General features: G+C 43.3%; 1 protein-coding gene across 2 annotated transcripts in view; it reads right to left on the bottom strand.

Moving 5' to 3' along the window:
* CDCP1 (CUB domain containing protein 1) overlaps positions 1 to 20,271 on the bottom strand; it is an 82,422-nt gene extending 62,151 nt beyond the window's left edge. For both annotated transcript variants that reach the window (XM_040432945.1, XM_040432946.1), the window contains exon 1: positions 20,017 to 20,271. In XM_040432945.1, coding sequence (XP_040288879.1) covers positions 20,017 to 20,065 — 49 coding nt within the window. In that variant the 5' untranslated portion in view covers positions 20,066 to 20,271. The remainder of the gene's footprint in view (positions 1 to 20,016) is intronic.
* Between the last annotated feature and the right edge of the window lie 251 nt (positions 20,272 to 20,522).

Below are 20,522 nucleotides of genomic sequence, written 5' to 3'. Positions count from 1 at the left end.
TAAATAGTGTCTCTGACTTTCTACTGTAGTCTACAGATAAATGAATAATATACACAAAATTCACGATTTTAAAAGGGTTTGCCTGTTTGTTTGTTTTTTTGCAGCAGAGCAGTGTTGTTTTTTAATGGTAAAGATTAACAGTGATTTACTGCATATGATGGAATCTCACTAGATTGTGCTGTAGGATCACGTGTCATTTTTGCATTACGATGTGCAATATCACATTGCAGAAAATCAAAAAGAAAATCAAAAGCAATTAGTAGAAAAAGTAGAAACTTTGAGATATGAAAATTAGACTTGGACACCAGATTTAATGCAGTGACCTACACCCATGGATGGAAAGATTTATAAAAAGGAATGCAAGGGTAGAGGAGCTGGCAAAGTTGAACAGGAGAAACATTCTTCTCAACTGGATTATAAAAATTCCTTATTTAAGAGGATGACACCAGTACCTCTTATAATCTATGGGGGTCACAATGTACTTATCTGTTGTTGCAGTGATGCTAAATGGCTATATTCAGCCCAGAAATTCTGTTTTCACTAGAATTGCACTAGCGGTGGGGTAGTTTAAAACTGCCTGTGCTGAAGAGAGTTCAACAGTCTAAGGAAATGGGGCCAGAAAGGGAAATAAGCAAGGTGTTTTCTTTTGTTAAATCCCTCATCCGCTATGGGACATACAACAGATTGCACCATTTTAATGGGTTATTCCCATTTATAGCATATCCCCAGAATTTTCATGAGTCCAATAGGTCCAGAGGTGGGACCCACACCTATCTCTAGAATGGACCTGAGGACCCCACTAACATGGATACTCTGTATGGAGATGTGGCAGCACATTTGAGTCTCTCTTCACTCACTTCTATGGGAGTTCTGGAAACAGCAGAGCAAGCATACTCAGCTATTTCACATTGATATGGCATATATGCTCGTGAAGGGAATCATTTACGTTTTACTTTATTAATATCTATTTGTGGGACAAGTCCTTTAAAGTACATCATATAGTATTTGACAATCTCTAACAAAGCTAGAACCAGCCCTGTACCTCACATGGAACTGGAGATCTCCCCATTCATTGCTCCAATTGCTTGGCAAAATTTTCTTCAGGTTGACAACTCAGGGGGTATGTTCTTTCTGGTAAAGCTCAGGGGGCATGTCCTTTCTACTACAGCTCTCCCCCTGTAACTGACTACTTCTAGCAGTGGATATGGCTGGTGGCAGTTGAAGGAAAGAACTAAGCATGTGTGACCACCTCAGTAGATGGCCATGCACATTACGATACACATTAAACTCCAGGGGGAACCATTATAATGAAGTAAAGAGAATATCTCACAACTGGAGCATTTTTGTAACAAAGTAAAATTACAAAAACAGCAAAAGTAATTTTTTTATGCTGAATTATATGAAAATAGCATTTAATGGTGGCACAACTCTAAGTACATAGACATATGAATGTTATTTTTTTTATGGGATAAACTGTTTTCAACTGGGTAAATATAACATAATTTATGTATAATTATTTTTAGGGAGGTGGTGTTGCATGAAAAATGTCACCGTTGTTTTATTCTTCCAGTTTATTCTGCAAGTTAATACAATAAAGGTGATGCTAAATTAAGGTTTTTCTACGGTATTCACAGAACTGTATAAATAATAGAATTTATATTTTTTTATGGGTTGCTACAGACATGGTGATGCCAATTATGCATAATTTTTGTGCTTTCTTCTTTCAAAGGTTTTTTTATTGGAGGTTTTTGCAGGATATTTTACAAACATAAACATTAGTATGTTTTTTATGTAAACAGTAATAGATTACAAATTTCTTTTATATGCATCAAAATGTTATTGATACAGAGATGTTATGCCAATTTGTATTAAAAACTATGCTTGTTTTCATGCTTTAAGTTTTTCCAAAAATGTTTTTTGACTTTTATTGAACCTGCAAACCTACATAATACACTACTGTACTTCTGAAATTTGAAAAGCTGTCTATTGGGCTCTGGAAAATGAATCTGTACATGGCAGACCTGGAGGCAATTGTTAGGCCTTTTGTTTCCATGAAAACCCCTTCGTCCCCCTTTACGATCGCATTGTGGGGGAAAGGGTCGATAGGATGAGAGAAGGGGGTCTCCCCCTCAAAGAGTTAAATGACCAGGAATGGAGTAATGCCCCATCCCTGCTATTAGAGCAGGTGCCAGTCATGTATCAAAGCTGGCACTTGCAACTGATGGCATAAGCACCATCAGTGGACCATAATGGATTCGCACCATGCATTAACTACCTTCCCACTGCAACATATTATAAAACAGAGTGGGAATGGGTTAAAGCCCATGTGGGTTTTGCCTGTAAATTGTTACAACTAGATTAGGCAATGTATTTATTCTTGATGATATGTTGCAGTAATGCCATGAATATTCTCTTAAATTATCACAAATAACACTATGTTGGGAAATCAAGTTCATCTGTCAGACTTCCGAAAAGGCTGCATATTATTTAAAGTAGTCAGGCAATGACTTGTCATATAGGAATTTTCAGATGATCGCTGATGAGCAGTAATTAGAACTAGCCAAGGGCATTATCATGTACACTCCATTACACAGGAAATACTCTTACCCTAAAAAACCTGCAGAGAAGATGATGACGGATATAGTCATGAGAAACTCATCAGTTTAAATTTTAAGGCACTATCTTATTTTTTGAATGGCTGCTATTTAGTAATGTGCTTGCTATAAGTCTGATTCCCAAAAGTGATCGGTGAGAGGCACACTGGAGATACCAGGAAAGGTCCACTCAGCCAATCACTGGCATTATTGATGACCCGCCTCAGAGTGACTGGCTGAATGAGCACCCACACCCCTAGACATTTGCATAGTCAAAAACCCAAAAGGCTCATTGGAAACGAGTATTTTCAGAAAACCCACCTCTACAAATTCCCTTTTTAGGTGGGAGAGCAGTCACCCTTACCCACTTGAAAAAATTGCTCAAAACATTCTGAATTTCTGAAACAAGCAGTGTATTTGAAGGACAGATTTCGGGATCGTGGTTATCCCCTCCATGTTTAAAAGCCAGCTTTCCATTCGGCGTGTTCGCAAGACCGTACCTCCCTCCTCAGTACAAATAAATAGAGGGCAAGAACCGATAAATATAAATAAAGATATGTGGAGGAAGAACCGAATAAATGTAAGAAGGAGGTAGAAGAAGGCGCTAAGATAAAAAATCCGGAAACTACTAAAAGGGTTAATGATTTTAAGTTTAGTTTACTAACTTAGTTTAATACCAATGCGGGTAGGATAAAAAATGCGATCCTTAAGAATTGGGGGTATTGAAAAATGACCCCGTTTTAGGAAAGGTTCTCCCAGAATACCCCTTGGTGATTTTTAAAAAGGCTCCAAATCTACGACATCTGGAGCACAGTGCAAAATGTAAGACCGAAGATAGGAAAAAAGGAAATAAATTCACGTGGTGTGGGTTCTGTCTCCCTTGTAAAAATAGGAATAGAATAGATAAAACAAGAAGTATAGAAACAGTTTGCTCCAAGAAGAAAGAACAGTCCTTTAAAGTTAAGGGGAACATTTTATGCGAGAGTACAGGGGTCATCTACGTTCTGGAGTGTCCTTGTGGCCTCCAGTACGCGGGGCGAAGTACTAGAAAACTCAAGATTAGAGTTCAAGAACATATACGGAATATAAAAAAAAGAAGGAGTCGAAACACATGGTGTCCCTCTGCACTTTAAGAGATGTCACCAGAAGGATCCGAAGGGTTTGCGATTTAAAGGTGTGGAATTGGTGAAAACCTGCGGGGGAGGGGGGGGGGGGATTATAATGCTAAAATAAACAAAAAGGGAGGTGGATGTACAAATTGGAGACACTCCAACCGAATGGACTGAATATAGAGTGTGATTTGAAACCATGTTTAGTTTAGCGGTTTCTTCCTCTTGAATCTCCATTTAGTATTCACCTGTAGGATGAAGGAGATCAGACCTGTGGCAGTAAGGGGTGGGTCCCAGCAAGGATTGGATAGGAGCTGTGATGAAACCGGGATCATATGACGGGTCACGTGATAAGAGGCGTGACGTGCCCGGGATTAGATACTAGGTCATGTGATAGGAGGTGGGTTTTGATTGATACTAGTGGAACTCCTTTGGAGATATTTAAATACCTCCTGCCTTTGCAAAAGGATAAAAGATATTGTAGGAATTAATTATAAATTATTTGTAACGATAATAATGGTTTTATTGTGAAAAATTGGCTTGTTTTAAGGTGGAGGTATGAACCAGATTTGATGATGTAAGTGAGGAGTGGGATTTTGAGACTATTTATAAGATTGGATTACAGAGTGTAGGTGTTCGCTCCTGAAGAAGCGTGAAAGCGAAGCCCGGGTCGGGCGACACCTGTGTGTGTGTGCGCACTTTCATAATTTTATATGCTTTTAACAAGAAGCTGTTTGTAAGGCCTCATGCACACGACCGTTCCGTTTTTTTGCGGTCCACAAACCGCGGATCTGCAAAAAACAGAAGCCGCCCGTGTACCTTCCGCAATTCGCGGAACGGGCGGCCCATTGTAGAAATACCTATTCTTGTCCGCAAAACGGACAAGAATAGTTCATGTTATGTTTTTTTTTGCGGGACCACGGAACAGAGCAACGGATGCGGACAGCACACGGAATGCTGTCCGCATCTTTTGCGACCCCATTGAAGTGAATGGGTCCGCACCCGATGCGGACCAAAACAACGGTCATGTGCATGAGGCCTAAGTATAATAAACCTTTCTACTATATGGCTGAAGTCTGTGCTTCACTATGGCTGCGATTCCTTGATTACCTACAGGAGTGTCGGATATAGGAGAGATGCCTATGCATGGAGCTTGAAGGTCTTTCCCCGTGTCACCAATTAACCTTGTCCCGTGAAAGGAGTAGGTGTGAACAGCAGCGCGGTTTTCCACTCTAATGACTTGTCTGATTCTGTGATTTTACCCACATCACATTGAGGACCTGCAGTGCAAAAATACAGCTACGTATCTTAGTGACTAATTTTCTACTGTGAACTTGTAAACCAGTTGAACATTTACTGCAAATCAATAGTCTCTGGACAGTTGGGACAGTTCATCAATGGAAAGCTTTTTGTATAGTATAAGTAATAATAAGTTCAATTGTACTCCTATTATCAGGTAGTAGCAGTTGTCAATGAAGGGCTTCTTCTAAGGCCTCATGCACACGGACGTTGTTTTGGTCCGCATCCAAGCCGTAGTTTTTGCGGCTCAGATGCGGACCCAATCACTTCAATGGGGCCGCAAAATATGTGGACAGCACTCCGTGTGCTGTCCGCATCCGTTGCTCCATTCCATGGCCCCGCAAAAAAAATATATATAACCTGTCCTATTCTTGTCAGTTTTGCGGACAAGAATAGGCAGTTATATCAATGGCTGTCCGTGCCGTTCCGCAAATTGCGGAACGCACAGGGAAGCCATCCGTGTTTTGCGGATCTGCAATTTGCGGACCGCAAAACACACAACGGTCATGTGCATGTAGCCTAATGTTGATACTCTACAGGCAAACTGAAGATTTACTTTAAAGGGAACCTGTCACTGGGATTTTGGGTATAGAGCTGAGGTCATGGGCTGCTAGCACATCCGCAATACCCAGTCCCCATAGCTCTGTGTGCTTTAACTGTGTAAAATAACCGATTTGATACATATGAAAATTAACCTGAGATGAGTCAGGGATAGGACTCATCTCAGGTTAATTTGCATATGTATAAAACCGGACAAGCAAGCGACCGGACCTGGAGCCAGACTGCATCTTATGGGATAAAGGAGAATCTGCAGAACTGTGAGTGGCACCGGTGCTTATCTGTGATAGGTTATAGGTTTAGGGATTTAGTCAGTGCGCTGTAGTAGCGTCCCCTGAGTAGCAGGGCTAGATAGGAGTATACTAGCTGAGTGTAGCCTGGACTCTGATGTGTATACTGTGGAACGCTTTTATTCTAACTCTTGTTCATGTATTCTGCGTAAACCTGTTTATACGATTTTCTGGCAGTTACATCTGGTCCTTTATTCACCCATGATATGGCAACTTTGCGACGTTTCGGCTCACAAGGGAAGAAGGCTCTTGTGAGCCGAAAAGTCGCAAAGTTGCCATATCATGGGTGAATAAAGTTTCACAATTTTTTCACTTTTATCTGGAGTGCAGTCCTATCAAAAAGGAAAAATCCTTCAAGACTGTTGGAAGACCATTTCAGGGGACTACCTCTTGAAGCTCATCAAGAGAACGCCAAGAGTGTGCAAAGCAGTAATCAAAGCAAAAGGTGGCTACTTTAAAGAACCTAGAATATGACATATTTTCAGTTGTTTCACACTTGTTTGTTATGTATATAATTCCACATGTGTTAATTCATAGTTTTGATGCCTTCATAGTCATGAAAATAAAGAAAACTCTTTGAATGAGAAGGTGTGTCCAAACTTTTGGTCTGTACTGTATATAAGGTCTCTACTATATACCATGGATTTAAAAAAATTGGGGCATTCCCCTGGTATAATTTAATATCTTAATCTAGTGCCCCAGCAGTTTATTAGTTCCAGTAACCCCCCCCCCCCCCATCATTTATTATGCATTTTTTCATCCACCCATATTTATATAGTCACTTATTTATCACCTTCACATATAGGGGCTCAGTTTATTAACTTATCTCTTTGTTCCATCAGCCCCTATTCAGATTGAGTTCTAAGGCACCTGCCTAGAATCCGATTATCGACAATCTGGCTGTAGGAGTAAACATGCCACTAGCATGTCGACTGTGGCTGTTGTAAGTGCGGAAGTGCGCGTGATTTCGTTGCTAGGCAGCTGGTCGTGCTGCGCCTCCCGGACATGCTTCATTGCCACGTGACAACTCCTCCCGATGACGTGTACTCCCGCAGCACCTGCTTCCTGGCACGCAGGCTTGGTTTGCATATCACTTGCGTTCCAGCCGGTGCGCGCAGGTAGGGAGGAGCCACGGTATGAGCGCATTAGCCGGGATATTTAAATAACTGTGGCTGTGCTCCCCTCCTTGACAGACGACGGTGAGACGCAGGCCGAGGGCGACACTTACCCCAGCCCATACAGGCATCGACCATTGTTGCTCTTCATGCCCGTTACCTGAGGAATGGTCTATTTATTTGGACGCCTCTGATCTTCAAACCGGTCAGTTTGACTTGTGTATGAAATGCCATGTGAATTAATTGGTTTATATTGGGACAGTAGGGTTTACTTTTTGTTCTATTTTTCTATTTGTTTTTCAGTTTACCCTCCATTTGTATACCTATCCCCTGATGGGTCACGAGGGGGGACGAAACATGTCATGTTGGTACATATGAGATAGGGATATGCTTAGGGACTAGGCCCCGACAAGGGAAAGGTTCCAGACGGGGTCGTCCCTATCTGGGCGGGTGCTCCATATTGCTAGGTAGGGACGGCTTAGCCCCTATTCCAACCAATTTTTAGGGTATTCATTTAGAGACTATGTAGTTTTGTGTCCCCGGAAGAATCACAGCATTTTTACGGACCCCGTCATTTGATTATCTAGGATGGTTGAAAGGTAGAAATTCACCTGAGTATAGTCTCAATGAACTGGTAAGATCATTCCATTTATTAATGGCTACGGTCTATTTGTATTTTTATACTTTTCTTTTGCTATATTTTTTATATACATTTTTTCACCGGTTATTTGAGCACTATGTGGGTTTATCCTTTGAATTATTATCAGTAAAAGCTATGTTTTAAAATGTATTCAGCCCAGGATCTGTTCTATATTTGAGGGTTTGACCTTTTTCTATACGCAACTATCGTGTGTATAGTAGAGGATTTTAGAATTTCAGTTCAAGCCTATGGTTGGACTTTACGAGTTGTATTTTCACTATTTGGCCTCTTTCATACGCTTGTGTCCACGATGACATCCATGACAAGATGGTCAGTGGTTCATCTGTTAAGTTGTCTGTGAAGAATTTGTGTTTGGTCATAGCAAGGATCCGTGAAAACTACAAATCAAACACAGATGGTATCCGTGTTTGGTCTGTGTTTTTCACAGACTGAGACTATTATGTACACAAGGGATCTGTAATCATGGAGAAAAAAAATGGCATGCTTCGGTGGTGTCACCACAGTCCATAGAAAACCAATAATGTGGAATACACACATTAAAATATATGGGTACAACGTAAAGACCCTGACCTACCAGGAAGAAGCTGGTGGGCCAATACCACTTATTTGGCTAATTTTCTTTTGAATTAATGTTGTGTACCATGTACACTTGATGTGTCAAGTATGTGGGCCAAAAAGGTATTGTGTTTCCCTCTGGTGACACGTTGTGATTCATGCTATCAACATGGACAAGTTTATGGGTTGAGGTGCATTTTAGCATAATTAAAAGATACGCAAACTTTAAGTCACATTTCTGCAGGGCATCAGCAGGAAAAAAACATTTTTGAGGGAACAGATTCTAGCAGAACCCGGTTTGCCACGGTTTTCCCTGCCACTTTAGGTGCTTCAAGTGTATACATGGAAGTGGCTACGGTCATTGACAGCATCTAGCAGCTCAGCAGCAGCAGCAGCCACCAGGCAGAGAAAGTACAGTGTTTGTCTTGTAGTTGAAGGACCATGTGCTCAAACTCTTGAGAGTCTGCAGAACTTGTGAGAAAGCCAGAACAGAAGTGTAGCCTATGACCTTTACACAGTACCATACTAGAGCATATCACATTGACCAGAAGCAATTGCATGATCCAGGGTGGTCTCCTCTCCTGATGCAAGCACTTACTCAAGTGGCCTAGTCAGCAGCAGAGGTCCATAACAGGTTCACAGTGCAGGTAATAGTCCATCACCATGCAGTCAGATCTTCCGGTCTCTACTTCACTCAGCAGGCCCAAACTCAACCACAGATCCTCACTGCTAGCTAACTACCAACATGTATGCCTCGGTTCAGCAGCGCTCTGCCATTCACAGTATCTGACTAAGGCCTCATGCACACAACCGTTGTTTGGGCCCGCATCCGAGCCGCCGTTTTGGCGGCTCGGATGCGGACCCATTCACTTCAATGGGGTCGCAAAAGATGCGGACAGCACTCTGTGTGCTGTCCGCATCCGTGGCTCCGTTCCGCGGCCCCGCTAAAAAATATAACACGTCCTATTCTTGTCCGTGCTTTGCGAACAAAAATAGGCATTTATATTGCCGGCGCCCGTTCTGTTCCGCAAATTGCAGAAGGCAACACGGGCAGCTTACGGTCGTGTGCAGGAGGCCCTAACATGAGGTTCTCTGAACTCCTCCTATTTATCACCTGGCCCCACCTAGGATACAATTCACATGGTGCAACAGCATCCACAAGTGAAACCCTGACCTCAGCCAAGCCACATGCCCACCACTAAAATTTTAAAAGGTAAAATGCACACAAAAATACAGTGCCTGGAATAAAATGCATATTTGTCCTCAAATACAATTTTCTGCCCAGCCCAACTAGTTTAACATGGCATATTACAGTATATACAACAAAACATGGCAGTTAGGGTCCATTCACACGTCCGCATTCGTTCCGCAATTTTGCGGAACGGGTGCAGACCCATTCATTTTCTATGGGGACGGAATGGATGCGGACATCACACAGTGTGCTGTCAGCATCCGCATTTGCGGAGCGCGGCCCCGATCTTCAGGTCCGCAGCTCCGCAAAAGATAGAACATGTCCTATTCTTGTCCGCAGCTTGCGGACAAGAATAGGCATTTCTATAGGGGTGCCGGGCGGGTGTGTTGCGGATCCACAATTTGCGGGTTCGCAACACACCACGGACGTGTGAATGGAGCCTTAGGGTCCATTCACACGTCCGCAAATGGGTCCGCATCCGCTCATTTTTTCAGTTTTGCGGCCCGTTTTTTGCGGTCCGTATACTGAACCATTCATTTCAATCGTTCCGCAAAAAAAACGGAATGTACTCCGTATGTATTCCGTTTCCGTATCTCCGTTCAAAGATAGAACATGTCCTATATTTGGCCGCAAATAAGGTTCCGTGGCTCCATTAAAGTCAATGGGTCCGCAAAAAAAAACGGAATGCATACAGAAATGCACTCATATGTCTTCCATATCCGTTCCGTTTTTTGAGGAACCATCTATTGAAAATTTTATGCCCAGCCCAATTTGTTCTATGTAATTACTGTATACTGTATATGCTATACTGAAAAACGGAATGAAAAAACAGAACCGAAATGGAAACACAACGGAAACAAAAAAACGGAACAAAGGATCAGTGAAAAACGGACCGTAAAACACTGAAATAGCCATACGGTAGGGTGAAAGAGGCCTTAAAAACATCCCTGCAACTACATGCCCCCTCCCCATTCAACAATGCTCACGTGCACCATATATCCACCCACTCACTCAGTAGTTATGTGCCCTTAGTGCCCCCACACAGTAGTTATACACCATTATCGCCTCCTTCACAGTAACATGCCTCCTCAGTGCCCCTTCATGGTAGTTTTTCCCCTTAGTGCCCCTTTCATGGTAATGCTCCCCCATTAGTGCCCTCCTTCATAGTAGCGCTCCCCTTTAGTGCCCCCCCTTAATGCCCCCACACAGTAGTTATACCCCCTTAGTGCCTTGTTCACAGTAGTTTTACCTTTAGCACCCCCACACAGTAGTGCTCCCCTTACATTAGTGCACCCTGTGGTGTCAATACAATAAAAAACATTAATACTCACCTAGGCCCATTCTTCTGCTGAACGGAGCACATTTGACTCTCAGAGCGAACAGGCTGAGAAATGATCCTTGGCCCTTGTGCTCTATTATTCAGCCCTGCAGGTTCGATGATGTCACTGTGACTACTGGAAAAGTAGGAAGCGGATATTAGGAATTGTGGCTCCCACTGAGAATATTGGGAAAGTGGTGGGATGTTATGATCACTAAATAATGTAGAGGGTTGCTGTGACTACTGGGAAAATAGGGTGCAGATCCGCAAAACATGGACACCGGCCATGTGCGGTCCGCATTTTGCGGACCGCAATAGCCGGCACTATGATAGAAATCCGTACTATTCTTGTACGTGGCTATTTTTTTGCGGGGCCGCAGAATGGAAGTGCAGATCCGGACAGCACCCTGTGTGCTGTCCGCATCTTTTGCAGCCCTATTGAAATTAATAGGTCCGCAACCGTTCCGCAAAATTGGGAACGGGTGCGGACGTGTGAATGGACCCTTACTTTATAACTAATAAAGTTCAGCTAAAGCAAGGTTTACACCTGAAAACTGCAGCATACGCATCTGGAGAAGGTTTTCTTGATGCCAGGATTTCAATTCGCACATTCTCACATTACTGGAAACATGGCGGGCGGCAGAGGCTCACATTGCGTAAGAAACTGCATTGCGTAAGAAACATCCTGCTATTATTAATGTAACCAGACTGTTAAAAAATGTATTTGGCACTGATGAACACTGGTGGATATCATAGTATTTACCTTTATGTACGGTTGACTTCCTACCTTTATTGTACAGTCCTACATAACATGCTAGTACTTGGAAAATAAAAGGCGATTCAAAAGTTTCAACACAATATTTGCCATATTAATGTGATTGGGTGCGGGGCTGGCAGGAAGTCTTGTAAGGATTATCGCACTGACAGGGGGAAGTCCACACCACAACCCTTTAAAGGGGTTATCCCACAAAAAGTATTACCATGTAGTGAATAGGTTATTTCAAATTAAGCATTATTTTAATATATGTGCACTAAAAACAATGCAGCTTTTTATATACAATATATTTTCTTTTTTAGTAGTACCCCCTGCTGTTTCTCCTGTTGCTTGAAATTCTGGTCAACCTTCTCCTGCACTCATACAGAAGCAGGCGACATAGCCCAGTCACCTTTAAGTCTTTCTTTCCTACTTCTAAATGAATAGAAATATTTGGCTATATCTCTCTCTCTTTCTCTCTAAACACTGGAGAAGGAAATTGTGGGGGCTGCATTACATATCATAGAGCTCTTTATTACTGGAATCACCGGGGTTGTGCGTGAGGGACTATTTTCTATGCAGGGAAGGAAGGGTTTAACAAGAGCTGGCTGCACTGCACTTCTGGGAGATGCAGGTGCCCGATTGTCACATGTGACAAACTGTTGCCCACCCACAGAAACTGAAGAGACCAGAGAGGAGCAGAGAGGAGAGGTAAGTAGTTACTAATAAATAATACTTATTTCCACCCAAAATAAGTGACAAGCTACTTATTATTTCTGCTGCGCATGGTTTTCCACCTACCACCAGAAATGTTATAATGCCTGTGAACGGGGTTCACACCATTCACATGAAAGAGACATGGATTTCACAAGGATTAAAGGTTAATTGTCTTTTTTATTTTTATTTGCTAGTTTATTAGAGCTAGGCATGTATAACTGAGTTAGTCTGTCAATGATTGTCAAAAGATCTGTAATTACCTTATAATAACAGCTTTCATTAATGTCTCCTGTCTCTTTCCACTGCTCCCTTAAAAGACCGTTACTAGGTCTTGTCTGTCTCCCAACTTAATGTAAACAGAAGACAGAGGGGTGGTCCTTTTCAGAGTGAGGAGGAGTGTCTCTCAGTAATCCAATCTGATTGGCTGGCAGGAAGCTGCTGGCTACAGAAAGTGTGTATGGAATGTGTGGGAAAGCAGTTTTGGCCTCAGAGAACTGCCAGAGGAGGAATGTTATATCAGTGTGTGAGTGTGTGTGTCTAACCTTGGGACCCTATCACTAGAATGAAGATCCTGGTCCCTTATGCCCTCCAGCAGCCCAACCGGTTCCATTAGTGGTTCCAGTGGATAGCTGATAAATGTGTAGACTGAAATTCCCTTTTAACTATTAGATAATTATGAAACACGTCACCAGCTACAGATCCCTGGATCTTTATGTACCATTTCTAGGATTCACAATCAAAATTGTGTCCCATAAGTAAATAAAACGAGAGAACAATAACCAGCAATTAAATGTCAGCTATAAAACCACTCGGTAAATTTACCTGTTAGTTTATACTTCACAACATAAAAGAGGTTATTCCAGAACTTCAGTGCCAAGCTGTGAATCATCTTGGGTGAGGTTGTACTACACACAGAAACTGTTGTGTGCTCCTGTGCAATCAGTCTACTCTACCATCTACTGTATAGTTTCCGGAGCCTGCCCAAAACAGCTGATCGGTGAGTGTGCTGGGTGTCAGATCCCCGCTGATCTGATATTAATAACTGATCCTGAGGATGGGTCATCAATATCTAAAGAGGACCTGTCACCACAAAGGCAGTGCAATCTGCAGGCATCATGTCATAGAGCAGAAGGACCTGAGCAGATTGATATGTAGATTTATGGGAAAAGATTCAGTAAAATGTATACTTTATACATTTATATCTTTGCCGTTTCTGATTTCATTGTACACAGGGGAGGTGTTATCAGTGATTGATTGCATTCTCTGTATAAGGCCTCATGCACAAGACCATGGTTTTAGTCCCCATCCGAGCCCATCCAGATGCAGACAGCACTCTGTACGCTGTCCGCATCCACACGTCCATTCCGCGGCCCCGCAAAAAAAAAAAAAAAAATATAGAACATGCCCTATTCTTGTCTGTATCATGGACAAAGATAGGACTGCTCTATTGTGGGCTGGACATTACCTTCCGCATAAAGCGTCCGGTATCTGCGTTTTGCGGATCCGCATGTGCATGAGGGTACAGCTACGTAACGACAATGTTGCACAACAATAAGTCACACAACAAAAAGGGTACAAGTACACTGCGACATATATTGTGCAACTATCTGTCGCAGCAATGTTGTGCAACATTTTTTGTAATAATAGACTATGTTGTTGCACTGGGACATGTAACATGCTGCAACCCGACTTGGATGGATTTTTGTGCGACTGTTGCATGGCAGTATGTCGCAGTGTGACACCATAGACTATCATTACAAAAGATCTTGCGCGATAAGTGTCGTCGTGTAGCCCTAGCATAAAAGTGTATACAGACATAGCTGTCAGTCACTGATAAGAAGGCCTATTCACCTACTAAATTAATTAATTATAAATGTATAAATTACAAGTTCTACTGAATCTTTTCCCAAAAAACTAATATATATATATTAATCTGCTCAGCTCCTCCTGCTCTATAACATGCTGCCTGCGGACTGCACTGCACTTCACGGTGACAAGTACGGATTAACCCTTTTGATATAATAGTGGGAACCAACAAAATGATATTTTAAAACTGTACTCTGATTCTGTTACTACTGATTCTGCTACTTTCACACTTGAGTTCAGAATTAAATTGATCCGTTTTGATTTTGCACATCAGGATGCATCCGTTCCATTAGGATGCGATTGTGTGAAATCAAATGGGGAAAAAATGGATCGTCACCATTGACTTACATTGAAAGCAATGTAAGTCAATGGTGATGGATCCATTTTTTCAGTTTTTCTGAATGGACACAAAACTGCAGCTTGCTATGGTTTTGTGTCTGGTCACAAAAAGGAATGCTGACGGAACATTTTTTTCCTGTACTGATATCCTCTGCCGGATCTTAATACCAGAAAAAAACTCCTCAAGTGTGAAAGTAGCTTTAGGGTCCATTCACACGTCCGTGAAATGGGTCCGCATCCGTTCCGCAATATCCGGAACGGGTGCAGACCCATTCATTCTCAATAGGGCAGGAATGAATGTGGAGAGCACACTATGTGCTCTCCGCATCCGCATTTCCGGAGTGCGGGCCCGATCTTCCGGTCCGCAGCTCCGAAAAAAAAACAAAAAAACATGTCCTATTTTTGTCCGCAATTGCGGACAAGAATAGGCAGTTCTATGGGGGTGCCGACCGAGTGTATTGCGGATCCGCAATGCACTACGGACGTGTGAATGGACCCTAATGCTGACAGATTGATCCTATGATCTGTACTCAACATTCCATTAGTACTGTACGTAAAAAAAGTTAAATAAATAAGTTACACTAGGTTCACATTGTCGTTAAGAAATCCAGCAGCCTGTTCCAGCATAAATGACAACTGTCGGACAGACAAAAACTGCTGCATGCAGCGATATTTGTCCAGCGAAAGATGGCATTTATGCCTGAAAATGGATGGATCCCTGTCGAGTTCCATTATAGTTAATAGGGAACCAGCGGTTTCCAGCATTACCCAGCTATGTCAGATAAAGTGATTTCATAACGTTACTGTGAACGTAGCCTTATGAGCATCTACTGTAAGGCTGAATACAAGTCTCATGTTTTAAGACTAAGACCGCACACAGACATCTTATGGCACCAAATGGCAAATTTGTTACAGAAATTTCTGGGACTATTCATTTCAAATGCAGAAAATGCCCACATTCACTAATGTGAGTGCACTCCGTGATTTGACGCATCTTGATTTAGAGAACGTTTCTGCACCTAGTCCAAAATGGGGTGTGGCTTTTCAGGAGGGGTGTGGCCTACTACGCAACTTTTGCACCACCCAATAGTTTATTTAGAGTTGGGGTACAACCACATGGCACAGTCGCGAGGTGTCTGGGACATGGCCGTACTGCGGGCAAGTACCTCTTATTTAACGCATGAAGACCGCACTGTATAGCCGGTCTGCATTTTTAATGGCAGTGTGGTATTGAATGTCTAGACCAACTATACGGAGCTGTCTTCATGAGCTAAATAAGAGGCAGATGCGTCCTAATTGGCCGTTCAGTGCTCAACCACAGCACAGTCACATCCCAGAGGCCGCATGACCGGCCGCATGTCTATAATCACCACTTACATCATCCGGCCTGAGCCAGAGATACATTTTGTACAGTTTTATGCCATCTATTGGATTAGGAACGGGTATGAAACTGACTGAGTTGCATAAGTATCTTCAACAAATCTGTAATGTGTGAATATGACAACAGAAGTGTATGGGTTCATAATCTTCCATTTCATTCAGAGACATGCAGTTTTCAATGTGGATTTTGCTTCTTTAGGGTACTTTCACACTAGCGTTATTCTTTTCCGGTATTGAGTTCCATCCTAGGGGCTCAATACCGGAAAAGAACTGATCAGTTTTATCCTAATGCGTTCTGAATGGAGAGAAATCCGTTCAGTATGCATCAGGAATGTCTTCAGTTCAGTCCCTCTTATGGTATTTGGCCGGAGAAAATACCGCAGCATGCTGCGGTATTTTTTCCGGTCAAAATTCCAGAACACTTGCCGGAACGCCGGCATTAATTTCCATTGAAATGTATTAATGCTGGATCCGGTACCTAGTGTTCCGGCAACACAGATCCGGTTTCCCAGTCTGTGAAAAAAAACAAAAAAACATCAGTTTTTCCAGATGACACCAGATTGACGGATCCGGAATTTCAATGCATTTGTCAGACGGATCCATCTACAAATGATATCCGTTTGTATATGGATTTCCGGATCCGACAACGCAAGTGTGAAAGTACCCTTAGGCCTCATGCACACAACAGGTTTTTTTTGCGGTCCGCAAAAACGGGTTTCGTAGTTCCGTGATCCGTGTCCGTTTTTTCTTCCGTGGGTCTTCTTTGATTTTTGGAGGATCCACGGACATGAAGGAAAAAGTCGTTTTGGTGTCCGCCTGGCCGTGCGGAGCCAAACGGATGCGTCCTGACTTACAATGCAAGTCAATGGGGACGGATCCGTTTGACGTTGACACAATATGGTGCAATTGCAAACGGATCCGTCCCCCATTGACTTTCAATGTAAAGTCAGGAGTCCCTATTATACCATCGGATCGGAGTTTTCTCCAATCCGATGGTATATTTTAACTTGAAGCGTCCCCATCACCATGGGAACGCCTCTATGTTAAAATATACCATCGCATTTGAGTTATATCATGAAAACTCAGATCCGACAGTATATTCTAACACAGAGGCGTTCCCATGGTGATGGGGACGCTTCAAGTTAGAATATACTAAGAACTGTGTACATGACTGCCCCCTGCTGCCTGGCAACACCTGATCTCTTACAGGGGGCTTTGATCCGCACAATTAACCCCTCGGGTGCCGCATCTGAGGGGTTAATTGTGCGTATCATAGCCCCCTGTAAGAGATCAGGTGCTGCCAGGCAGGAGGGGGCAGACCCCCCTCCCTCCCCAGTTTTAAATACATTGGTGGCCAGTGCGGCCCCCCCTTCCTCCATCCCCTGTATTTAACTCATTGGTGGCCAGTGCGGCCCCCCTCCCTCCCTCCCCTGTATTTAACTCATTGGTGGCCAGTGCGGCCTCCCCCCCCCCCCCCCCCCCATCATTGGTGGTAGCAGAGAGTTCCGATCGGAGTCCCAGTTTAATCGCTGGGGCTCCGATCGGTTACCATGGAAACCAGGACGCTACTGCAGTCCTGGCTGTCATGGTTACTTAGCAATTTTAGAAGCATTATACTTACCTGCGCTGTCTGTGACCGGCCGGGCGCTCCTCCTACTGGTAAGTGAAAGGTCTGTGCGGCGCATTGCCTATAGCACAGACCTGTCACTTACCAGTAGGAGGAGCGCCCGGCCGGTCACAGAAAGCGCAGGTAAGTATAATGCTTCTAAAATTGCTAAGTAACCATGGCAGCCAGGACTGCAGTAGCGTCCTGGTTTCCATAGTAACCGATCGGAGCCCCATCGATTAAACTGGGACTCCGATCGGAACTCTCCGCTGCCACCAATGATGGGGGGGGATTTTAATTAGGGGGGGAGGGAAGGCCGCACTGGCCACCAATGAGTTAAATACAGGGGAGGGAGGGGGGCCGCACTGGCCACCAATGAGTTAAATACAGGGGAGGGAGGGGGGCCGTACTGGCCACCAATGAATTTAAAACTGGGGAGGGAGGGGGGTCTGCCCCCTCCTGCCTGGCAGCACCTGATCTCTTACAGGGGACTGTGATACGCACAATTAACCCCTCAGGTGCGGCACCTGAGGGGTTAATTGTGTGGATCACAGCCCCCTGTAAGAGATCGGGTGCTGCCAGGCAGCAGTCATGTACACAGTTCTTAGTATATTCTAACTTGAAGCGTCCCCATCACTATGGGAACGCCTCTGTGTTAGAATATACTGTCGAATCCGTCTGTGTGAAAGTAGCCTACGGACACGGATGATAATCTTGTGTGCATCCGTGTTTTTTCATGGACCCATTGACTTGAACGGGTCCGTGAACCGTTGTCCGTCAAAAAAATAGGACAGGTCATATTTTTTTGACGGACAGGAAACACTGATCACGGACGCGGATGAAAAACTGTGCATTTTCCGAGTTTTCAACGGACCCATTGAAAGTCAATGGGTCCGCAGAAAATCACGGAAAACGGAACAACGGACACGAATGCACACAACGGTCGTGTGCATGAGGCCTTAATTAGTATTTACTGTGGTCTCTGCAAATTTACTAATTGTACTCCGGGAAAAATGAGTAAAAGTTGCCAGAAAACTGCAACAGCCGGGTCTGGGTTAGATTTTACGGCAGGCGTACGTACGGACTACCAAAGATGTGTCTTATTTATGATGAGGTGCATGCCCTGTCATAACTTAGGTGCATCGTCAGGTAGCAAGGCCTACATAAAAAAACATCCGTGTGCTGTTCGTTGAGAACAAGAACATCTCGTGGACATGAATCACTGACATGTGAATAAGCCCCAAGTATGATGTTTTAATGGATGACTAAGAACTGCAACAGAGCCATAATCTGCAGCTCCTGAGCCCCGTCGTAATAACTGCAGGCACATGCACACACGTACACCATTCGCCATTTACTGGTGTCTTTTCACGTGGTGTAGAAGCCTTTTAGCTCTCACGCACCAGGACAACATTAGCTTTCTGCCGAATTCTAAGTTTCAGTGCTTTAGTATATTACCGTAAATTCAAGTACATAATATTTTAGATTAATGCCGGATTCAGGTGGCAGTATTAAAAATAGTCTCCATGGCTGCAACACATGAACGATTTTTAATGCTTAGTGAGGTCCGTTTCTTCATGTAGAACACAGATCTGGCGACTGCTGGACAACTTTGTCTACAATGATCTCCAGATCTATGTTCCATGAGAAACGGATCAAAGCAGAGCATGACCTGAATCTTACAGTCCGTGTGGGAAAACGAAGGTGTGAATTGCACTAGACTCGTCTGGGTCTGTGTTCAATCTGTTCAATACGTCCCGCCAAATAAGGCCTTATTTCATGGTTACATGCAAGTCTGTTGTCACTCCTCCAGTTTAATTAGAATTCACAATAGATAGATAACAAGAGGTTAAAGCAATAATCTACGCAAATCTGGTGACTAAACACTGTTCCTAGTTGTCAGTAATACAATTGTAACGCCACAAGTTGCAGTGAACAGAAAGAATCCGTAATCAATAACTCTTAGAATGAATAAGGCTACTTTCACACTTGCGGCAGAGTGATCCGGCAAGCAGTTCAGTCGCCGGAACGGCCTGCCGGATCCGGAAAACGTATGCCAACTGATGGCATTTGTAAGACTGATCAGGATCATTGAAATGCCGGATCCATCTTTCAGGTGTCATCCAGAAAAACGGATCCAGCATTTTTTTTTTCAGTCTGCGCATGGACGAATCTGGCATTCCGGTATTTTGAATGCTGGATCCGGCACTAATACATTCCTATGGAAAAAAATGCCGGATCCGGCATTCAGGAACGTGTTCAGTTTTTTGGCCGGAGATAAAACCGTAGCATGCTGCGGTATTATCTCCGTCGTGAACAGTCAAAAACACTGAACTGAAGACATCCTGAATGGATTGCTCATTATTCAGAATGCATGGGGATAAAATTAATCAGTTCTTTTCCGGTATAGAGCCCCTAGGACGGAACTCTATGCCGGAAAAGAAAAACACTAGTGTGAAAGTACCCTGAATCTTCAGATCATAGAAAGGTATCAACTGATCTAATGAAGTTCTGGCATAATTATCACACACTATGGCTGCCTTGAATCCATGCCTAAATCAAGCATGGCTACAACAGATAACCTCATGGGTCGAAAATATGTTTAACCGATGAGGTTGACATAAATCAGTAGACTGGTAGAAGGGAACAAGAATGCAGGTTACCTGTTAGTGGTGGAAGCAGTAGGGCGAGCATACATCCCAGGAGCAGCATTGTTCAAGCTCGATAGTCCAGGCCTCAGTATGTACTAAAACAGTCCTTAGGGAGTGTCCACCAGCATCTCCATACACTGTTTGCTTCTCTTTTAGCAAAATCCTGAGATGATCTTCATTTCATAAACTAGTTTCAGCCCTCCCTGGAGATTTCACATTTGAGGCTATGAAGAGTTTTCTTCCCTGGCTTTAGCTTTCAGTAGGACCCAGCCCACAGCTTACAGGAAATGAAATCTAAACCTGTACACCTACAACTACACACTGCACAAGGCGTGTCCTCTAAGTGCTTCCTTATTACCTTCAAGGTGTTCACAGGTAGAAGCTAAACACAGGTTACAGACATTTGCTGTGTGGTGTGAAGGCTGGAGGAGGTCATTCAACATAGGAAGGTCAGAATATGGGATTTACAGCCAAGGCATGGTCTTCTAACAGGAATACAAACTGTGGTCGAAGAACTC

Source organism: Bufo bufo, chromosome 5, assembly GCF_905171765.1.
Source record: "Bufo bufo chromosome 5, aBufBuf1.1, whole genome shotgun sequence".
Classification (NCBI taxonomy): domain Eukaryota; kingdom Metazoa; phylum Chordata; class Amphibia; order Anura; family Bufonidae; genus Bufo; species Bufo bufo.
This window is presented reverse-complemented; position numbering and strand designations above follow the sequence as displayed.